At 43.1% G+C, this 21,334-nt stretch overlaps 1 protein-coding gene across 2 annotated transcripts in view; it reads right to left on the minus strand.

The window, feature by feature from the left end:
- Positions 1 to 21,334, minus strand: part of map3k4 (mitogen-activated protein kinase kinase kinase 4) — a 188,034-nt gene that overhangs the window by 48,764 nt on the left and 117,936 nt on the right. For both annotated transcript variants that reach the window (XM_080200228.1, XM_080200229.1), the window contains one exon: positions 19,625 to 19,721. In XM_080200228.1, coding sequence (XP_080056354.1) covers positions 19,625 to 19,721 — 97 coding nt within the window. The remainder of the gene's footprint in view (positions 1 to 19,624; positions 19,722 to 21,334) is intronic.

A 21,334-nucleotide genomic window follows, 5' to 3' on the forward strand; every position in this document is an offset into this window, starting at 1 on the left:
TTGACCTCAGCATTACCAATCTATCTTTCACTGGTATGTTTATCCACAATAGAACTGGATGACTGCCCATTGCATAAATCCTTGTGGAAACAAAGTCACACCTTCATGTGCAGGGCACACTCCAAGTGCAGCACAAATACCATGCTAAAAGCAATAGATGGAGAACAGCAGGACCAGACTTGGCATTAATAAACTATGGGCAAACAACTGCAGGATTCTATTATATTGCAATCTGTGATGCCATGGCCTAACATATTGCTCACCTGACCATTATAAGAACATAAGAAATAGGAGCAGGAGTAGGCCATCTAGCCCTTCGAGCCCACCCCGCCATTCAATAAGATCATGGCTGATCTGTCGTGGCTCAGTTCCACATTCCCGCCCTCTCCCCATAACCCTTAATCCCCTCACTTATCAAAAACCCATCAACCCGCGTCTTAAAAATATTTAGCGAGGCAGCCTCCACCACCTCAACGGGCAGAGAATTCCAGAGATTCACCACCCTTTGAGTGAAGAAGTTCCTCCTCAACTCCGTTCTAAACCGCACCCCCCCCCCCCTTTATCTTGAGGCTGTGCCCCCTAGTCCTACTGTCCTTTCTGAGCAGGAAGAGTCTCTCCACCTCTATCCTATCCATCCCATTCATCATCTTATACATCTCAATGAGATCTCCCCTCATTCTTCTAAACTCTCACGAGTACAAGCCTAGTTTATTCAGCCTCTTCTCATAGCTCAACCCCCTCAACTCCGGTGTCAGCCTAGTAAACCTCCTCTGCACTCCCTCCAAGGTCAAAATATCCTTGCGTAAGTGCGGCGACCAAAACTGCACACAGTACTCCAGCTGCGGCCTCACCAATGCCCTATACAGCCGCAGCAAGACCTCCCTACTTTTATATTCAATCCCCCTCGCTATGAAGGCCAGCATCCCATTCGCCTTCCCGACCACCTGCTGCACCTGCAGGCTGGGTTTTTGCGACTCATGCACAAGGACCCCGAGGTCCCTCTGCACCGTCGCCTGCTGCAGTTTTTCGCCACGTAAGAAATAGTCCTTCCTACCATTATTCCTACCAAAGTGGACCACCTCGCACTTGCCAACATTAAATTCCATTTGCCATTTCCTGGCCCATTCGCCCAGCCTATCTAGATCCTTCTGCAGACTCTCCACACCCTCCGCGCAATTTGCCGTTCCCCCAATCTTGGTGTCATCAGCAAATTTCGACACCATACACTCAGTTCCCTCCTCCAGATCATCTATATAAATGGTAAAAAGCTGAGGCCCCAGCACCGACCCCGGGGCACTCCGTGACCAACACCGGCAATTAACACTGGTTCGTACAAATTCAAGAACATAAAAAATAGGAGTAGACCATAAGGCCCATCTAGCCTCTACTGAATATGATTTATCTTCTGCATCACCTTCATTTCTCTGTTGCTTGCCAGGTCCCTCAGTTGTTTAGAGAGAATAAAAAGCTATCAATCCGAACCTTAAATGCATTTAATGATGGAGCACCAACACCTACTGTGGTAAACAACTCCGAAGATTCACAATTCTCTAACTGAACACGTTTTCTTTTCATATTAGTCCTAAACAACTGAGTCCTTTTTCTGGGACTGTGTCCTTGTGTTCTAGAATCCCCAAGCACAGAAAACAACCTCGAAGTGTCTATTCTGTCTAGCCCCTTCAGAATTGTGTATGTTTCAATGAGATCAGTTTTCATTCTTCTCAACCCCAGCATGGGCAGTCCCAATTTACTCAGCCTCTCATCATTGGTCAACCCCTCCTACTAAACTAATTCAGTCTATTTTCTCTGTATCATCTGTAGGGCGGGTATAACTGTCCTCAGATATGAAAACCAAAATCCTATTTGCCAAAGCAAGACATCCTTATTTTTGTACTCTAATCTTTTTATGTGAGAGGTCAATATGGTATTTGCCTTCCTAACTATTTGCTGTACCTGCATCCTAACTTTGTGTTCCTTGTAAATACACCCAACTCTGATTTTAAAAGTTTCACATTTTAAAAAAAGGTTCAGCATTCTATTCGTACCACCACAGCAAATAATCTCATACTTATCCTGTCTATATCTCTTTATAGCTTCTTTGTGTCCTCTGCAAAGAGGAATGTGATGTGGATAGAGTGTGGGTGAAGTTAGCAAGCATACTTTGTTTTTGTGTACCAGCTTGTTTCTCATTTTCAGCCTGCACCACTGGCTGGCAGCAATGTGAAAGAGTCACACATGTAATTCTCTCTGGTGACTCATGGAAACTGGGCTCCTTGCATTTCTCGGCTAAAGCATAAGAACTCAGAGGTTTGGGCCCAGACTTGCAGTGTACAAGCCCACTGGCATGTGAATGGGCCATGTCACTCATGAACCAAACTCCAAGTTTTGAGTGAATAGGTTTAGTGCCTGGTGGATACCTCAAGTGTTGAAAGCTAAAGGAGAAATAATCTGCAGTGAAGCCCAAAGGTGGACTGATGTTGAAATATGTCAGCCATCTTTCAGGCAATCAATGTTTGCAAGCCATTATTTTGGACTCAAACAGGGAGGGTGGGAGAAGGGCCCTGATGTTTGGGCAGCTCTCCTCTCCATAAATTTTTCCTATGGTTGTGCTTTTGCTGCAAGGCATTAAACCAACATGGGAAATAGCAGTTATAAATTGAGTGGTGTAGAGAACATGTATTACAGGTTGTCCCATTGGTCAGCCATTACTCATCTCAAGCTGGGCAGCCCCCATAATATGTTGGCCCATCACAGTCCATTTGCTTCAATGGGTGCTGGGGTTTAAAGTCTTTGCCAAACAATTGCAAGGAATTCATCACACCAGGAAAACAAGCAAAAGAAGATGCCAACTCTTCAACTGGCAAACTGAAATATCAAGGCTACTGACAACTTGCAGCTTGCTGATAACGTGTGCAAGAGAGTGGTGAGAAATATGTTACTTGATAGGTTGAACATTCTTTCACATAGCTTTCTTATAAGAGACCAGGCTCATTGAGATTGGATCACTAAAATATTAGGATCATATGAACACAAGAGCAGGGTGTTCAATCCTTCGAACCCGCTTTGCCATTCAATTAAACCATAGATAGCCTACTATCTCAACATCATTTTCCTGTATTGTCCCTATATCCCTTGATAACTTTAATATCTAGAAATCTATAGATCTCTGTCTTGAAATTCTCTACTCCATGGAGCTGTGTGGAGACTCAGACGTTGAGTACGTTCAAGATTCACTACCATCTAATAAAGAAATTCCCCCTCAACTTAGTCTTAAATGACCTCTTATTTTCAGATTGCCTCCCCGATTTGAGACCACCATCCAGCCGGCTCTCCTGGCCAGCGAACATCCTTGCTGCATCTAACCTGTTGAGTCCTGTAAGAATTTTGTATGCTTCAATGAGATCACCTCTCATTCTGCTAAACTCTGAAGAAACTGGGTCTACATTCTCTAATCTTGATTTATAAGTCAATCTCATCATCCCAGGGACATTTCTGGTGAACCTTCGTTGCATTCTTCAATAAAAAGTATATCCGTCCATCGGTAAGGAGACCAAAACTGTACACGATACTCCAGGTGAGGTCTCACCAAAGCTTTATTCAACGGCAACAAGATTTCTTCACTCCTATACTCAAATCCTTTTGCAATAAAAGTCAATGCACTATTTGCCTTCCTAATTGCTTGCTACACCATGTGATTTAATTTGTCACATGTATTGGTATACTGTGAAAAGTATTGTTTCTTGCATGCAATACAGACAATATTCCTATACAAAGCTATACAGACATTCTTAGAGAAGGAAACGAGAGAGTGCAGAATGTGTTACAGTTATTGCTAGGGTGCAGAGAAAGATCAACTTAACATGAGGTCAGTCCATTCAAAAATCTGATGGCAGCAGGGAAGGCACTGTTCTTGAGAACATCTCGTTCATCAACGGCTTTTAGGGAAGGAAATCTGCGATCCATATCTCATCTGGCCTACACGTGACGCCCACGTCCCATGAATGAATTAAAAAAACTTACGAGCAAGAGTATTCAACATTTCCCAATCTCCTCCCATTTGAGAAATATTCTGTAATTCTATTTTTCCTACAAAGTGGATAACTTAACATTTTTCTACATTATATTTCATTTGCCATGTTCTTGCCCACTCACCTGGCCTGTCCAAGCCCCAGTGAAGTCTCGTCACATCCTCCTCATTACTCACATGCCCAGCTAGTTCTAAACCATTAGCAAATTTGGAAATATTACATTTGCTCCCCTTATCGAAATCACTGACAGATTGTGAAAGCTAGGGCCCAAGCACTAATCCTTGTAGTACCTCAGTAGTCACAGCCTGCGACTCATAAGGCCATAAGACATAGGAGCAGAATAAGGCCACTCAGTCCATTGAGTTTGCTCCGCCATTCAATCACGGCTGTTATTTTTCCCATTCTCCTGCGTTTTCCTCATAACCCCTGATCCCCTTATTAATCAAGAATCTATCTTTCTCTGTCTGAAATACACTCAATGACCTGGCCTCCACCGCCTTCTGTGGCAAAGAGTTCTACAGATTTGCCACTCTGGCTGAAGAAATTCCTCCTTTGTCTGTCTGTTAATCAATTCTCAATGCCAGCATATTATCCCCAATCCATGTGCTCTAATTTTGTTTACAAACCGCCTGTGTGGAAACTTACTGCAAAAGCCTTCTGAAAATCCAAATACGCTACCTCCATTAGTTTTCTGTTATCTATTATGTTAATTACATCCTCAAAAACCTTCCAACAGGGCTGTCAAATATGAATTCCCTTTCATAGATGTTGACAATCCTAACCATACCATTAATTTCTAAGTGTCCAGTTATAACATCCTTTTCCTAACATTTTCTCCACTACTGATTGCTGTGGTGGGAGATTTTAATTTCCCCTATATTCACTGGGACTCAATTAGTGCTAGAGGCATGAATGGAGCACGAGTTTGTAAAGAGAATCCAGGAGGGCTTCCTGAAACAGTATGCAGATAGTCCAACTAAGGAAAGGGCCATACTAGACCTGGTACTGGGGAATGAGCCCGGTCAGGTGGTTTCAGTAGGGGACCAGTTCAGGAACAGTGACCACAATTCAGTAAGCTTTAAGGTACTGATGGATAAAGATAAGTGTGGTCCTCAAGTTAAGGTGCTAAATTGGGGGAAGGCTAATTACAACAATATTAGGCAGGAACTGAAGAATGTAGATTGGGGGGCAGGTGTTTGAGGGCAAATCAATATCTGGCATGTGCGAGGCTTTCAAGTGTAAGTTAATAGGGGTTCAAGACCGGCACATTCCTGTAAGGATGAAGGAAAAGTATGGCAAGTTTTAGGAACCTTGGATAACAAGAGATATTGTAAGTCTATACAAAGAGAAAAAGGAAGCATTTGTCAAACCTAAGAGGTTGGGAACACATGAAGCAAGTGTGAATACAAGGGAAGTAGAAACTTAAGCAAGAAGGGATAAAAAGTTATAAAAAAGCAGATTTAAGGAAAATTCCAGGGACTTTTATACATATATAAAGAGCAGGAGGGTAGCCAGGGAGAGACTTGGCCCACTCAAGGAAAAGGGAGGGAATCTATGCGTGGAGCCAGACGAAATGGGCAAGGAATTAAATGAGTACTTTGCGTCAGTCTCACCAAAGAGAAGGACTTGGTGGATGATGAATCTGGGAAAGGATATGTAGACAGTTTGAGTCATGTTAAGATCAAAAAGGTGGTGATATTAGGGTTCTTGAGAAACATTAAGGCAGACAAGTCACCAGGGCCTGATGGGATATACCCCAGAATACTGAGAGAGGCAAGGGAGCAAATTGCTGGGGCCTTGAGGGAAATCTTTGTGCCCTCACTGGCTATAGGGGAGGTCCCAAAGTATTGGAGAATAGCCAATGCTGTTCTTTTACTTAAGAAGGGTAGCAAGAATAATCTAGGTAATTACAGGTCGTGTGCATTACATCAGTGGTAGGGAAATTATTGGAGAGGATTCTTCGAGACAGGATTTATTCCCATTTGGAAATAAGTGGGCATATTAGTGACAGGCAATATGGTTTTGTGAAAGGGAGATCGTGTCTCACTAACTTGATCGAGTTTTTCAAGGAAGCGACGAAGATGATTGATGAGTGTAGGGCAGTGGATGTTATCTAATGGACTTCAGTAAGGCCTTTGACAAGGTCCCTTATGGCAGACTAGCGCAGAAGGTGAAGTCGCATGGGATCAGAGGCGAGCTGGAAAGGTGGATACAAAGCTGGTTCGGTCAAAGAAGACATGAGGATAGCAGTGGAAGGGTGCATTTCTGAATGGAGAGTTATGACAAGTGTGTTCCTCAGGGATCAGTGCTGGGACCTTTGCTGTTTGTAACATAAAAATAAATGATTTGGAGGAACATGGCTAGCAGATAGGAGACAGAGGGTGGTGGTTGATGGTAAATATTCGTCATGGAGTTCAGTTACGAGTGGTGTGCCTCAGGGATCTGTTTTGGCGCCACTGCTGTTTGTAATTTTTATTAATGATCTGGATGAGGGTATAGTTGGGTGGATTAGTAAATTTGCTGATGACACCAAAGTCGGAGGTGTGGTAGATTGTGAGGAAGGGTGTCATAGTTCGCAGGGAGACTTAGACAGGTTGCAGAGCTGGGCCGAAAGGTGGCGGATGGAGTTTAATGCGGAGAAGTGTGAGGTAATTCACTTTGGTAGGAATAACAGATGTGTTCAGTATAGGGCTAACGGGAGGACTCTGAATAGTGTGAATGAACAGAGGGATCTAAGTGTATGTGTACATAGATCCCTGAAAGTTGGGAATCAAGTAGATAAGGTTGTTAAGAAGGCATACGGTGTCTTGGCGCTTATTGGTAGGGGGATTGAATTTAGGAGTCGCAGCGTCATGTTGCAACTGTACACAACTCTGGTGCGGCCGCACTTGGAGTGTTGCGTGCAGTTCTGGTCCCCACATTAGAGGAAGGATATGGAGGCTTTGGAGAGGGTGCAGAGGAGGTTTACCAGGATGTTGTCTGGTATGGAGGGGAGGTCCTATGAGGAGAGACTGAGGGATTTGGGGTTGTTTTCGCTAGAAAGAAGGCGGCTAAGAGGGGATCTTATTGAAACATATAAGATGATTAGAGGTTTAGATAGGGTGGATAGTGATAGCCTTTTTCCTCGGATGTAGAAAGCTAGCACGAGGGGGCATGGCTTTAAATTAAGGGGGGGTAGTTATAGGACGGATGTCAGGGGTAGGTTCTTTACCCAGAGGGTGGTGAGGGATTGGAATGCCCTGCCTGCTGCAGTTGTAAATGCGCCTAGTTTGGGGGCATTTAAGAGATCCGTGGATAGGTTTATGGATGAAAAGGGATTGGTTTAGGTTAGAGGGTCATTGTTTTTTTAACTGGTCGGCGCAACATCGTGGGCCGAAGGGCCTGTTCTGCGTTGTAATGTTCTATGTTCTATGTAACTGGATTGATTAGTAAGCGCGCAGACAACACAAAGGTTGGTGGATTTGCGGATAGCGATGAGGACCGTCAGAGGATACAGCAGGATATAGATCAGTTGGAGACTTGAGCGGAGAGGTGACAGAGTTTAACCCAGACAAATGTGAGGTAATGCATTTTGGAAGGTCTAATATAGGCAGGAAATATACAGTAAATGGCAGAACCCTTAAGAGTATTGATAGGCAAAGGGATCTGGATGTACAGGTAGTCATGATGTGGGTATGCCAGCGTTGGACTGGTGTAAACACAGTAAAAAGTCTGACAACACCAGGTTTTAGTCCAACCTATTTATTTGATAATATACTCGCAAACTTTCGGGTTAGCCCCTTCGTCAGGTGAATGGAGAGTTCTGGCCTCAGACAGAGCATATAAAGCACAGACAGTTTAGAGATTACTGATTAGAATGCGAATCCTTACACCTAACCTGCTGTTCAAGACCTGAAGTGGCTGATAATGTACAGGTACACAGGTCACTGAAAGTGGCAATGCAGATGGAGAAAGTAGTCAAGAAAGCATATGGCATGCTTGCCTTATTTGGCGGGGTATTGAATTTAAAAATTGGCAAGTCATGTTGCAGCTTTATAGAACCTGAGTTAGGCCACACTTTGAATACAGTGTTCAATTCTGGTCGCCACACTACCAGAAAGATGTGGAGGCTTTGGAGAGGGTACAGAAAAGATTTACCAGGATGTTGCCTGGTATGGAGGGCATTAGCTATGAAGAGAGGTTGGAGAAACTTGGTTTGTTCTCACTGGAGTGGAGGTTGAGGGGAGACCTGATGGAAGTCTACAAGATCAAGAGAGGCATGGATAGAGTGGATAGTCAGAAGCTTTATCCCAGGGTGAAAACAGTCAATTACAAGGGAGCATAGGTTTAAGGTGCAAAGGGCAAGGTTTAAAGGAGGTGTACGAGACAGATTTTTTACAGAGAGTAGTGGGTGCCTAGAACTCATTGCCGGGAGAGGTAGTAGAAGCAGATATGGCAGTGGCTTTTAAGGGGGCGTCTTGACAAGTACATGAATAGGATGGAAATAGAGAGATATGGTTCCCTGAAGTTAAGTTGGGCAGCATGGTTGGTGCAGGCTTGGCGGGCCAAAGGGCCTGTTCCTGTGCTATAATTTTCTTCGTTCTTTGATATTAGGCTAACATAGAAAACAGAAACATAGAAGATAGGAGCAGGATGAGGCCACTTGGCCCTACAAGCCTACTTCATCATTCATCACAATCATGGCTGATCATCCAACTCAATAGCCTAGTCCTCCTTTCTCTGTATAACCTTTGATCCCATTTCATTTGATATTTTACAATCTGCTGGGACCGTTCCAGGGTCTATATAGTTTTAGAAAATGACCCCCAATTCATCCACTATCTCAGCAGACATCTCTTTCTACAATCTGGGATGAAGCTCACCCGGTCCAAGAATTTTAAAAACTCAACTTTCAGCCCTACTAATTTCTCCATTACTTTTTTTCACTAATACTAATTTCTTTCAGTTCCTCATTATCAATAGCCACTTGGTTCTACAGTATTTCCAAAAGGCTTTTGTATCTTCCTCCATGAAGACAGACACAAATTATTTCAGTTTCTCTGCCATTTCCATGTCTCTACTGGTAATGGACTCATTTGTCTTGCTGATTTTTTCATTACATACCGATTGAAGCTTTTAAAGTCTGTTCCTACGTTTCTCACTAGCTTACTTTCAAACTTTTTTTTTGAAAATCGATTTCTTGGTGGTTCTTTGCTGAATTCTAGAATGTTCACAAGCTTTATACGTTTATCGCTTTTTTGACAACTTCATACGTCTCTTCCTCCGATCTAATACAATCTTTCACTTCTCTGTTAGCCATGGTAGGATCATCTTTCCTGTTGAGTTTCTCTGTGCTTCTAAGGGATGTATATTTGTTGTAAACTATGTATTAATTGTTTAAATGCTAAACATTACCTGTTTAATGCTATACCTTTTAATGTAGATTTGCAATCTACTATTGCCAATTTGCCCTCATGCCTCAGTCATCTTTCATTAGATTTAAGACCCTACGTGATGAACTACATCATTTCCAAACATAATGTAAAACTCCATTAAATTTTAGTCATAGAGTCTTAGCGGTTTATAGCATGGAAACAGGTCCTTCTGCCCAACTTTCCATGCCGCCTTTTTTTAAACCACTAAGCTAGTCCCAGTTGCCCACATTTGGCCCATATCCCTCAATACCGATCTTACCCATGTAACTGTCTAAATGTTTTTTAAAAGATAAAATTGTACCCGCCTCTACTACTGCTTCCGGCAGCTCATTCCAGACACTTACCACCCTCTGTGTGAAAAAATTGCCCCTCTGGGCCCTTTCTTATCTCTCCCCCCCCCTCATCTTAAACCTATGCCATCTAGTTTTAGACTCCTCAACCTTTGGGCAAAGATGTTGACTATCTTACTGATCAGTGCCGCTCATTATTTTGTAGACTCTATAAGATCATCCCTAAGTTTCCTACACTCCAGGGAAAAAAGTCCCAGTCTATCCAGCCTCTCCTTGTAACTCAAACCATCAAATCCCAGTAGCATTCTAGTAAATCTTTTCTGCACCCTTCCTAGTTTAATATCCTTTCTATAATGTGACCAGAACTGTACACAGTATTCCAAGTGTTGCATTAGCAAAGTCTTGTACAACTTCAACCAGACATCCCACTCCTGTATTCACTGTTCTGACCAATGAAACCAAGCATGCCGAATGCCTTCTTCACCATCTTGTCCACCTGTGACTCCACTTTCAAGGAGCTATGAACCTGTAGCCCTAGGTTTTTTTGTTCTATAACTCTTCCCAACACCCTACCATTAATTGAGGAAATCCTACCCTGGTTTGATCTACCAAAATGCATCACTTTGCATTTATCTAAATTAAACTCCATTTGCCATTCATCGGCCCACTGCCCAACTGATCAAGATCCAGTTGCAATCCTAGATAACTTTCTTACTATGCCACCAATCCTGGTGTCATCTGCAAACTTACTAACTATGCCTCCTAAATTCTCATCCAAATTATTAATATAAATGTCAAATAATAGTGGACCCAGCACCGATCCCTGAGGCACACTGCTGGTCACAGGCCTCCAGTTTGAAAAACAACCCTGTATAACCACCCTCTCTTTTCTGCCATCAAATCAGTTTTGTATCCATTTGGCCACCTCACCCTGGATACCATGATATTTAACCTTATGCAACAACCTAACATACGGTACTTGTCAAACGTCTTGCTGAAGTCCTTGTAGACAACATCAACTACACTGCCATCATCTATCCTTCAAGAACCGCAATCAAATTTGACAGACATGACTTTCCAGTCACAGGGCCATGCTGACTGTCCCTAATCAGTCCTTGCCTCTCTATATGCCTGTAGATCCCGTCTCAGAATACCTTACAACAACTTACCCACTACAGATATTAGGTTCACCAACCTGTAGTTCTAAGGCTTTTCCCTGCAGCCCTTAAACAAAGGCACAATAGTTGCCACTCTCCAATCTTCAGGCACTTCAACCAAGGCTGCCAACAATTCAAATATCTCTACTAGGGAACCCACAATTTCTTCCCTAGCCTCCCACAACGTCCTGGGATACATTTCATCAGGTCCCAGGGATTTATCTACCTTAATGCGCTTTAATGATGGAGCTCCTTCTCTGTAATATGTACCCTCCTCAAGGCATCACTATTTATTTCCCCAAGTTCCCTAATGTCAGTAAATTCCAATGAGAAATATTCATTTAGGATCTCACCCATCTCTTGTGGATCCACACAGATGGACTTCCCTAGAGGCCCCAGGTCCTCTGTCCTAGAGGCTCCTTTACAACATTATTAATTAGCTCTTTCTCAATGCACAATCTATAATAGCCTGATCTCCAACTGGTTCCTCGACACACTGCTAATTAGATTTACCCAGTTTATAAGCAAAATGAAATTCCCCATGATTACTGTATTAACCCTCCTGATTCATACCATGGTGTTACATTACCACCACTACTGTTGATTGAGAAACAACTAACAATATTGCTGCTCCTTGCTATTTCATAGTTCCATGCAAACTGATTTAACATCTTGATCCTCCAAAGATTGTCTTACATTCAGGTACTGATCTCGACCTTTAACAGTGCTACCCAAATTCCTTTCTGTCAATCCTTCCTAAATATCAAATACCATTAAACATTCAGTCCTCACTCTTGGTCACTCTGCAACCATACCTCTATGATAATAAGTAGATTATACTGTTTATACCCATTTAGTTTTTTGCGAATGTTGTGTGCATTCAGATAGAGTGCTTTTAGTTGCACTATTTCTGTAACCTCAAGCTTCATCTGCTGGCACACTCGAGTTCGCATCCTGCAACAGTGAGTTTATCAATTCCTTTATTGCTACCTTGCTGTCTTGCCTTGTCTTTGCTTCAAGACATCTTCCCCCATTCTACTCACAGCTCATCCTCTGATTTCAGCTTCACACCTTTTATTCTCTCTATGGACTACCATTAGCAGCCTTTCCCCTTGTTTCTGTGGCTATGACTCCTCTTTCATTCCCTCATCTTGCAGTATAACTATCTCCCACTTTCTATGCCTTTTCGCTTTGGGACAAAGGGTCATCTAGACTTGAATCATCAGTTCTTTTCTCTCCTTACAGATGCTGCCAGGTCTACTGAGATTTTCCAGCATTTTCTCTTTTGGCTTCAGATTCCAGTGTCCACAGTAATTTGCTTTTCTTCCCCTCCGCCCCACCCTACGATTTAGTTCAAAGCTCTCATTACCACGTAGTTATATGACTCACCAGAACACTGATCCTAGCATGGTTCAGATGAAGACTGTCCAAATGGTACAGCTTCCCTAGTACTGGTGCTAGTGCCCCATGAATCAAAACCCATTTCTCCCACACCAATCTGTGAGCCACAGATTTAACTCACTTTAATTTTCCAGTGGCTCAAAGAAACCTTTGAGTTTCTAATTCTTAATTTAGCCCCTATCTGCTAAAGGCTTTCCCAGCAGAATGTCTTAGTAGTCTTATGACTAGGTGGACCATGGCAACTGGATTATTCCCCTCCCATTGCAAGTTCTCTCCAACTCAGAGCAGATAACCCAAACCCTGGTTATCACTTAGCTAACACATCCATCTGGACTCTCACTCTTGGCCACAGCGAATTGTATCTATCACACTGACTATACTACCGTTATTTTGCTATCCACTCTTCCTGCTTGAAGGATCACACTCATCTAGCCAGCAGCCCTTACTTTTGTCCGTACAGGCTGCAAGAACTCAAACGTTTGGGCAACTGCAAAAGCTGAGGCTTCTCTACTTTTGCCTTCTCAATCCTCTTATCTGCTTCATTCATAGTCAGGCCCTTCCGTCCCTGACCATGAAACAAATCAGACAAATCTGTCCGTGGGGAGTGGGGAGGAGGCTGCCTCCTGCAATTAAGTGGAGACATAATTTTCCCCCTCCCTGATGTGTCTGCAACTCGGTCTCCAGCTCAATGAGTCTGAGCTGAAGTTCCTGCTGCTGCTGACACTCACTGCAGATATGTTTGCCTAGATTACACAGGCATCCACAAACTCTCAGTCTGTAGTCAGCATACATCATCTGCACACAGGCATCCACAAACTCTCAGTCTGTAGTCAGCATACATCATCTGCCCTACCACCTATAAAGGATTTAATTATTTTACTGATTACATTTTAATTAATATCTCCAGTCCAGCCTGTGCTTATATTATTCCAATAAATGTTGTACTTACACTGGCTAAAATTCCCCAGTTAAGATAAATAGGAAATACTCACCAGTCAATCTAATGAGCTTTACTACTGTTGATAACACTTCTAAATTATCCAAATTTTGAAAGTAAGAACAACGCTCACCAATGAACTACCTGTTTTCCTGTGAGATCACATTGATTTTTTTCAGAATGCAGTCAGTCCGACTGCTCATTTAGGTGCTGACAACAGTCTCCAGGTCCTCCTCTTTCCTGTTCTTTCAGGTGCTGCTGCCCATCTCTGGGTTCTCCTCTCTTCCATTCTTTTAGGTGCTGCTGTCTGTCTTCAGGTCATCCTCTACACTGCTCTTTTAGTTGCTGTGGCCTGTCTCTCAATGTTCCTCGCTCCCATTCTTTTATGTTCATCTTGCATTCATCTGGCAGGGTAACACTTCAGAGGAAATGCGTGAACAAGGTGCAGGCTGCACTATAGGAAACTTGTTACTCTTTACAACAGAATCCCAAATAAATGGTTTAGAGAGGGTTTTCTCCATAAGCCTCTCAACTCAAACAGGACTTATTAATATCAGGAGTATCTAAGCTACAACACACTGCTCCATTACAGAGGTGGAAAACCATTTCTATGATAAGCTTGTCATTGTTAACAGTAAAAACTCCAAGTCAGAACATCTTTACCTACCAGAGCAATGGAACACAAGAGGGGGTGGTCCATGAGGCATGGTTTTATTACTTTGGACTTTATAGCTTGGGAAAGATAAACGAGAACGGAGACTACATACTTTATTTCTTCCTTTGAGCTTTGTTATTTCCCTCAAGCTTTGTGTAACCAACACTTTCTTTCAAAACAAATCATGCCACAAGGTGTCCTGATGGCATCTAAGATCAGGGCATTGATATCAGCTGAATATAATCATCACTAGGAATGTGCTTTTAACAGTATTCTCAACACGCGCAGCTATGATTATCCTGATTGTGGTGCGGGAATAAATTAAATTACTATTCACTAAATAGCATGACTACAGGTCACAGAGGTTAAAAGAGCATTACCCCTGGAGTCACAGGGAATAAGTATTAGTCAGAGAGAAAGCAACAGAATGACTACTGGTCATAGAGCAAGCAGGTGAGGAATGTCTGATCAGAAAGACTACAGAAGGGGGTCACGTAATGCAAGTGCAGGAGTGACCTCATTTTCATGAACTCTGGCACTAATTTAGTCCAGCACTAATTTACTCCTTTTATTTATCCTGATGCACAATCTATAATTATCTAATCCTGGACTGTACACTCCGTGCTCTGTTCCTGGAAGATCCTGGTTAAGTGGGCTGATGGGGAGCCATGTAAAATCAAGAAAATCCTCGTTTGATCAAGGCAGTCAGAAATAGCTGGGGTGGTACCTTGTTTGCAGTGGCGGTGTAGCTGGTGAGCGGGTCCATGCTCTGGCAATGTTGTAGGCAATGAGATGATGGCATCCATTGTAGGTTAAGTCGTGGATGATGGTCTCAGGTCTCTGGCACAAATCATTGGTGCTCATTTTGATGAGCTGCAAGGTACCCAGAAGAAAGTGGATGAAGTGGAGGAAAGAACCCTGTCAGTCAAGGGGGCAGTTGATCTGGAGAAGGAATGTCCATGCATATGATCTTCTGGGTGGGTCGCACTGTGGGGGGGGGTATAAATTCCTGGCTGAATTTAACTGCCTGCCAAGCTTCCATAACCTCATTTGAAAGCTCGGTGTTTCAAGTTCAAAGAAATATATTGCATCTAGTCTTTATGATCTGAGATTGGTTTATACACCCCGATTACTAGTGTTACATTGTTGTGACCTTCATGTTCGACAAGAGAGCCTACCACCTGCTACGGTCTGGGTTTCTTTCTACCGGGGCTTCTGGGTGACGAGACAACGGAGGCACAGAGGCTTTGGTGAAACTATGGATGGATCCTTGAGGTTGCTTGACAATCCTAAGTCTCTGGCCTTTTTAGGTTCTGTGAATGGTTATGCTATCCTGCCGTTTGTTGCTAATCCTGACTACAGTAGTGACTTTTAAAAGGTGTCTTGACAAATATACGAATAGGATGGGAATAGAGGGATATGGTCCCCGGAAGGGTTGGGGGTTTTAGTTAATCAGACAGCATGATTGGTGCAGGCTTGGCGGGCTGAAGAGCCTGTTCCTCTTCTGTAATTTTCATTGTTTTCCCCTTGTGATTATACTCCTGACTTTGTAATGCTGTCTTTTATCCTGACAAGGGTGTTTAATATGTATGCATGGAGGCATATATTGCCTTTTGTTCTTTGAAAGCTACTGGTATGCTCTGGTGCTGGAACAAGGGAGACCTTAGTTTAAGATGTGTTACCATTTGCATTTAGTCTTAGTCTTTCCATGTGGCACCGGGAGAGTGGGGGTGGGTACGACAATCTGCCCACCCTGCTTCTTTCTGGCCATGTGTCAAATCCATACACCTGGGTTTGTAATATGGAGATATTTTCTTCGCTTGAGGGCTGATAATGGGTCTTTGTTCCACTCAGGAGCATGCTAGGTTGATTGTTTGGCATCAGGGTTGTGCTATATTCATCCTTTTTTGTACTGTAATCCTGGTATTTATAATGGAGCTTTATATTATGTGGTATCCTTTATCACAACAGAGTGATTGGCTAGAGATTTGATATAGAGGTGGTAGGTATGACCTTCCAAGTCCTCATAGTGGGTGAGGAAAATTTCCTTTAAAATTAATGCTGTCCTTTTTTTTTATTTTGTTGTTAGTTTGGGGCTAAAGAATCTTTGTTGGTCTCCTGTGAAGGTATCCTGGAAAAGACTGGGTTTTATTGTCGTTGGTGCCTCTGGCATAACTGGATTTGGGGGAAATTTATGCTGGTGCACATCCAGGCCTAGTCAGGAAGTCCTCATTTCACTAGCCTTTTCTGGGTTGGTTTTCTATACTTACCTTGGCTGTGTGGGTTGTGACAGTGGCTACTTGGTAGTTTCACTCCTGGAATGTACAGTGAACACTTCATCCTGTTGAGAGAAGGGGATTCTTGTCCTTCCCCGAGATATCCTGATTGTGGATGTCTGGACGATTTCTCACCCTGTTGGTAGGATTTCCCTGATGGGGAGAAAATGGGTGGGATTGTGTTGATGGCAGGGGCAGAACAGTGTATTAGATGTGACTGGAGATGGGGGTAGCTTCTTTTGTTTGAAGCCCAGGAGGTGGTACAAATATTCCTTGCCTGTCAGCCTTCCTTCTAACTGTTGTTGTTCTGTTTATATTACCTTCTCAGGGTCTAGGGTGTCAGTACCAGGGGACAGTGCATTGTTGGCATTGCCAACGCCTGAAGGTGGGCCTGAGTAGAGGGGGCCAATCAGAATAGTAGATACTTTGATTATCTGTTCCTAGACCCAGCAGAGAACATTCTAGATGAGGGAGTAGGCTGTACTCCTGAGTTGTCTCCTATTACAGACTTCTGGGGAGGGGTAGCATCTTGTTTTTTTGCGGGGACTGTGACCCCAGACACTGGGGCTCAACAGTGTCTGAGTTTCTCCCAGTGAGATTATGTGGCCATGTTACTGATAACCTGCATGTCGGAGGGTACACTGTCAAACCATGTCTTTATGGTTGTGTTGGGGTGTTCCTCTCTGAGGTTTCCTTTCATTATCTGGGTCGGCAGAATGCTGACTTAGGCTCCAATTCATTATATTCAATCCCATGGGATTTCCCTCATCCTGTCGGGAGGAGAAGGGTTGTATCTTTTCCTGAGATATCCCATCTGTGGGTGTCTTGACAGTTCTTTTTCCAACTAGCGGGCTTTCCTTGATGGGGAAATAGATTAAATTTTCCAGCTGATGGTGAAGCTTGAGTGACACATCTAGTGTGGGTGGAGATGAATAAGGCTTATTTTATGGTGAGAGAGAGTACTTGGCTTTCTGGCTCTTTACATTTGTGTCAATATCTCTTTCTTTGGTTGTGTAGGCAAAGGTGGCAGCTGTTTTGAGAATTCATACTTAGAGGGTATGGAGATTACAGCCACAATTCTCCCAAATTGGGACAAAGTGCCCATGCCAGCAGGAAAAAGGGAGGGATTCCCACTGGCAGGGTTGACACGATGGAATTCACCCACTCGATGGGTGCAAATTCATGCATCCCAAGAAACTCGCCAGTCAGGGTTTAGCTTCCTTTTTTGCAGTTCAATCAGGTTTAGGGTCTACGTAAACATTGCAGTGAGGAACAATGGAAGTACTTGAAATATATTCAAACGTGAAGGGAAATGAAAATAAGCACATAACTGGAGGCTGAGTAGAAATCCATTAAATTGTCAACAGAAGCTTATTTCAAAGCACTGCACTTTGAAATTGGCTGAGATCAAAGGTTTTGAATTCAATAGAGGGTTTCAAAGGTTTTCGTTTGCTAGGAAGGTTCAGAGACTTCAAATCAAACCTCTGACTACAAAGTGATCTGGCTACTTCAAAACTTTCACAGCTGACAGGCAAGAGTGAACACGTTAATGTTCAGGCTTGTACTCGTTAGAGTTTAGAAGAATGAGGGGAGATCTCATTGAGACATACAAGATGATGAATGGGATGGATAGGATAGAGGTGGAGAGGCTCTTCCTGCTCAGAAAGGATAGTAGGACTAGAGGGCACAGCCTCAAGATAAAGGGGGGGGCGGTTTAGAACACAGTTGAGGAGGAACTTCTTCACTCAAAGGGTGGTGAATCTCTGGAATTCTCTGCCCGTTGAAGTGGTGGAGGCTGCCTCGCTAAATATTTTTAAGACGCGGGTTGATGGGTTTTTGATAAGAGAGGGGATTAAGGGTTATGGGGAGAGGGCGGGAAGGTAGAACTGAGACACGACAGATCAGCCATGATTTTATTGAATGGCGGGGCAGGCTTGAAGGGCTAGATGGCCTACTCCTGCTCCTATTTCTTATCTTCTTATGTTCTTATGAATTGGCTGCAGGAAATCACCACGTCAGCAATGATCTTTAGATCTTCCAGTGCTAGAAGGGGCAGTCCAGCCACAGGGCTTCCATTCTGGAGGAGAGTGGCACGGTCAACCCGTTGCCTGCAGCCTGAACGCACCCAACCCCCAGGATCCTTGACATTGCCAAGCAGTATGACCGGAAGGTGGGCCTAAGTGGGGGTCACCCATTATCTGAATGGTAGCTGTGAACAGGGAAAAGAGAGAGCTAGAGGAAGCCTCTTTTTGCTGAAGGGTTAGTGGTACACCCCTGGACCTACAGGGTGCAGTACTCCGGGTCCATTAAAAACCAAAGCCAATGAATACATTACTCACTGGAAAGGCAGCTGAATTGCAGAGGGCTGGTGGATGGGCCATCAAACTTGCTAATTGTATTAAAACGATCAGGTTTGCATAATTATTGGGTTGCACCCACTACGTGCAGGGATCTAATCAGGGCCAGCAAAGAGCATTGCAATGCATTTGGCATCTGGTGCCACAACTGTTTATTTTTTGCCTGACACCCTATTCTCCACGCCATCACAATTCTCGCCGGCCGCAAGCAGGCCCAGAGAATACCTTCTATATCACAGGTCTCCCTACTGGAATGTATCCTGTTATTTGTGAGGCTGCATCTTGGGTTTGGGGTTGTATCCTGACGTTACCGTCTTTCTGTGGTGCCCATTCACTATTTGGAGGTTTTGAGCTCTGATTGGTTTATTTCCCTCCATGGGGGTTCTCTTATGCTATGTAAGCTCAGTCCTCATTACCCAGTTGATGAGGGTGTACACCACTGAGCTATGCGCTCATGGCATTATCCTTTTATCCTCCAATCTGTGTAATATCTTTTCTTTAACCATAACTAAAGAGGCACTGAATGCAACAATTACAATGATTATAATGCATTGCAATTGATGACTGATATGCCAAATTATTTGTGATATTTGGTGTTCTTTTCTGTTTATGTAGCAAAATGATTACACAGTACTGTATAAATTCTGGAGGGGCTGTTGCACTGAGTAAAAATAGGGAAAATCTTGAATAAAAACATTTTTAAAAGGATTGCAGAATGATTATTAGTCAGAGAATTTTGCTTGATGGCGATGACTTGTTAGACTGCAAGGAAATAAAGATTGGTCAAAGTGCATAAAAGAAACTACTATAATTTTGGTTGATTTAGTCTGAATTTGGAAAATACTCAAATATAGTCTATAGGCATTTTCAGAATCTCCAGCAGGAGTCCATTGCTCATTGGCTAATACAAGGACAAACACTGGAATTAGACATTACTGAAGAACTTTTTGTAACTTAAATAACTTGAACCAACAAATAGATTTTTGTATTAAGAGGTGTGTTTTTGGTGTTGTAATTTAATCCAAAAAATGGCTTAACAGTAGATAAGTCAATAAAATTTTCAGCTGTTTTCAAGTAGTGCCAAAGTGGAGAGAACCAGAGTACAATACCTGAATCCCTCAGGCATAGGGATGATAAGGTGTGGATTTGGTGGGTCACTATGGCATCGAGGTACTTTGATAGGACGAGGGCTATTTCGATGAATTCCTGAAGGTACATAATGAAGTTAATGCAAGGTCAGATGCTTATTGGAATTATATCTGTGATATCACTAGGGATAATATTCAGGAAACATAAAAACATTTCTAAACAGAACGAATACTGTTGTGAAGTTATAAGCATTAATGCTACAAATTGAATACCCAGCACCATGGCAATAAATGGAGAGCATTCTTCTAGATGCTGTGCACTATTGATGATACATCAATACAAAATGAATACAAAACAACATCTTAAAAAATTAAGCAGTAAGTTATGATCTGGGGTGCAATGCCTAAAAAGAGTGGTGGAAACAGATTCAGTGGTAACTTTTAAAACAGAAATTGTGAATTCCCACTCAAGCACTAAATGTGCCCTATCCACATAAACCTGTGCGTTTACCATGGCTAATTCACCTACACATCTTGAGATACTACAGGACAATTAAGCATGGCCAATCCACCTAACCTGCAACTCTTAATTGTGGGAGGAAACCACGGCATCTGTAGGAAACCCACATACACATGAGGAGAACGTGCACACTCCACACAGACCATCATCCAAGGCTGGAACTGAACCCAGGCTCCCAGCGCTGTGAGGCAACAACACTAAACGCCATGACACAAAGTCACCCTAGGAGTATTTGCATGATTGTATGATCTTATAACCTCTACAATTTTTTCTAAATTTAATCTTGTTGCATCATAAATCCTGCTTCCAACTATTTTTTTTAAACTTGTTTAGTTGATAATTGACATAAAAAATAAATTAGACTTTTATAGATGGTGTTTAAAACCCCAGGATCACTTCAGTATAACCATTCCTCAAATACTATTTTATACTTTTATTATAAAAAAGCATGGTCAGATTTACCAGGACAATTGAATAACTTCTTGAATAACTTCTTTGTTTCGGTCTTCACGGAGGAGGACGTGAATAATTTGCCGGATGTTAGAGATGGAAAGGTGGTAGGACTGGAGGGTCTCGATGACATTACTGTTACTAGAGAGGTGGTGCTCAACAGACTGGAGGGGCTGATTGTGGACAAGTCCCCAGGACCGGATGGAATGCATCCGAGGGTCCTGAAAGAAATGGTGGAGGTGATAGTGGATGCCTTCGTGGTTATTTTCCAGACGTCGCTGGATTCCGGGGAAGTGCCGGAAGATTGGAAAACGGCTAATGTTACGCCGTTGTTTAAGAAGGGTGCCAGGCAAAAGGCGGGGAATTATAGGCCGGTTAGTTTAACGTCTGTTGTAGGTATAATGTTAGAATCCGTCATCAAGGGCGAAATAGCAAGGCATCTTGAGGGGAACTGCTTGATAGAGCAGACGCAGCACGGTTTCGTTAAAGGGAAGTCGCGTCTGACAAATTTACTGGAGTTCTATGAGGATGTGTCTAGGGCGGTGGATACAGGAGAGCCGGTGGATGTGGTCTTTCTTGATTTTCAGAAGGCGTTTGACAAGGTACCTCACAAGAGGTTATTGCAGAAGGTCAGGGGGCATGGAGTTGGGGGTAGGGTGTTAGCGTGGATAGAGGATTGGTCGTCAAATAGGAGGCAGAGAGTGGGGGTCAATGGGTGCTATTCGGATTGGCGGATGGTGACTAGTGGAGTGCCCCAGGGG

Source organism: Carcharhinus amblyrhynchos, chromosome 12 (assembly GCF_965287045.1).
Source record: "Carcharhinus amblyrhynchos chromosome 12, sCarAmb.v2.hapA, whole genome shotgun sequence".
NCBI classification, from domain to species: Eukaryota; Metazoa; Chordata; class Chondrichthyes; order Carcharhiniformes; family Carcharhinidae; genus Carcharhinus; species Carcharhinus amblyrhynchos.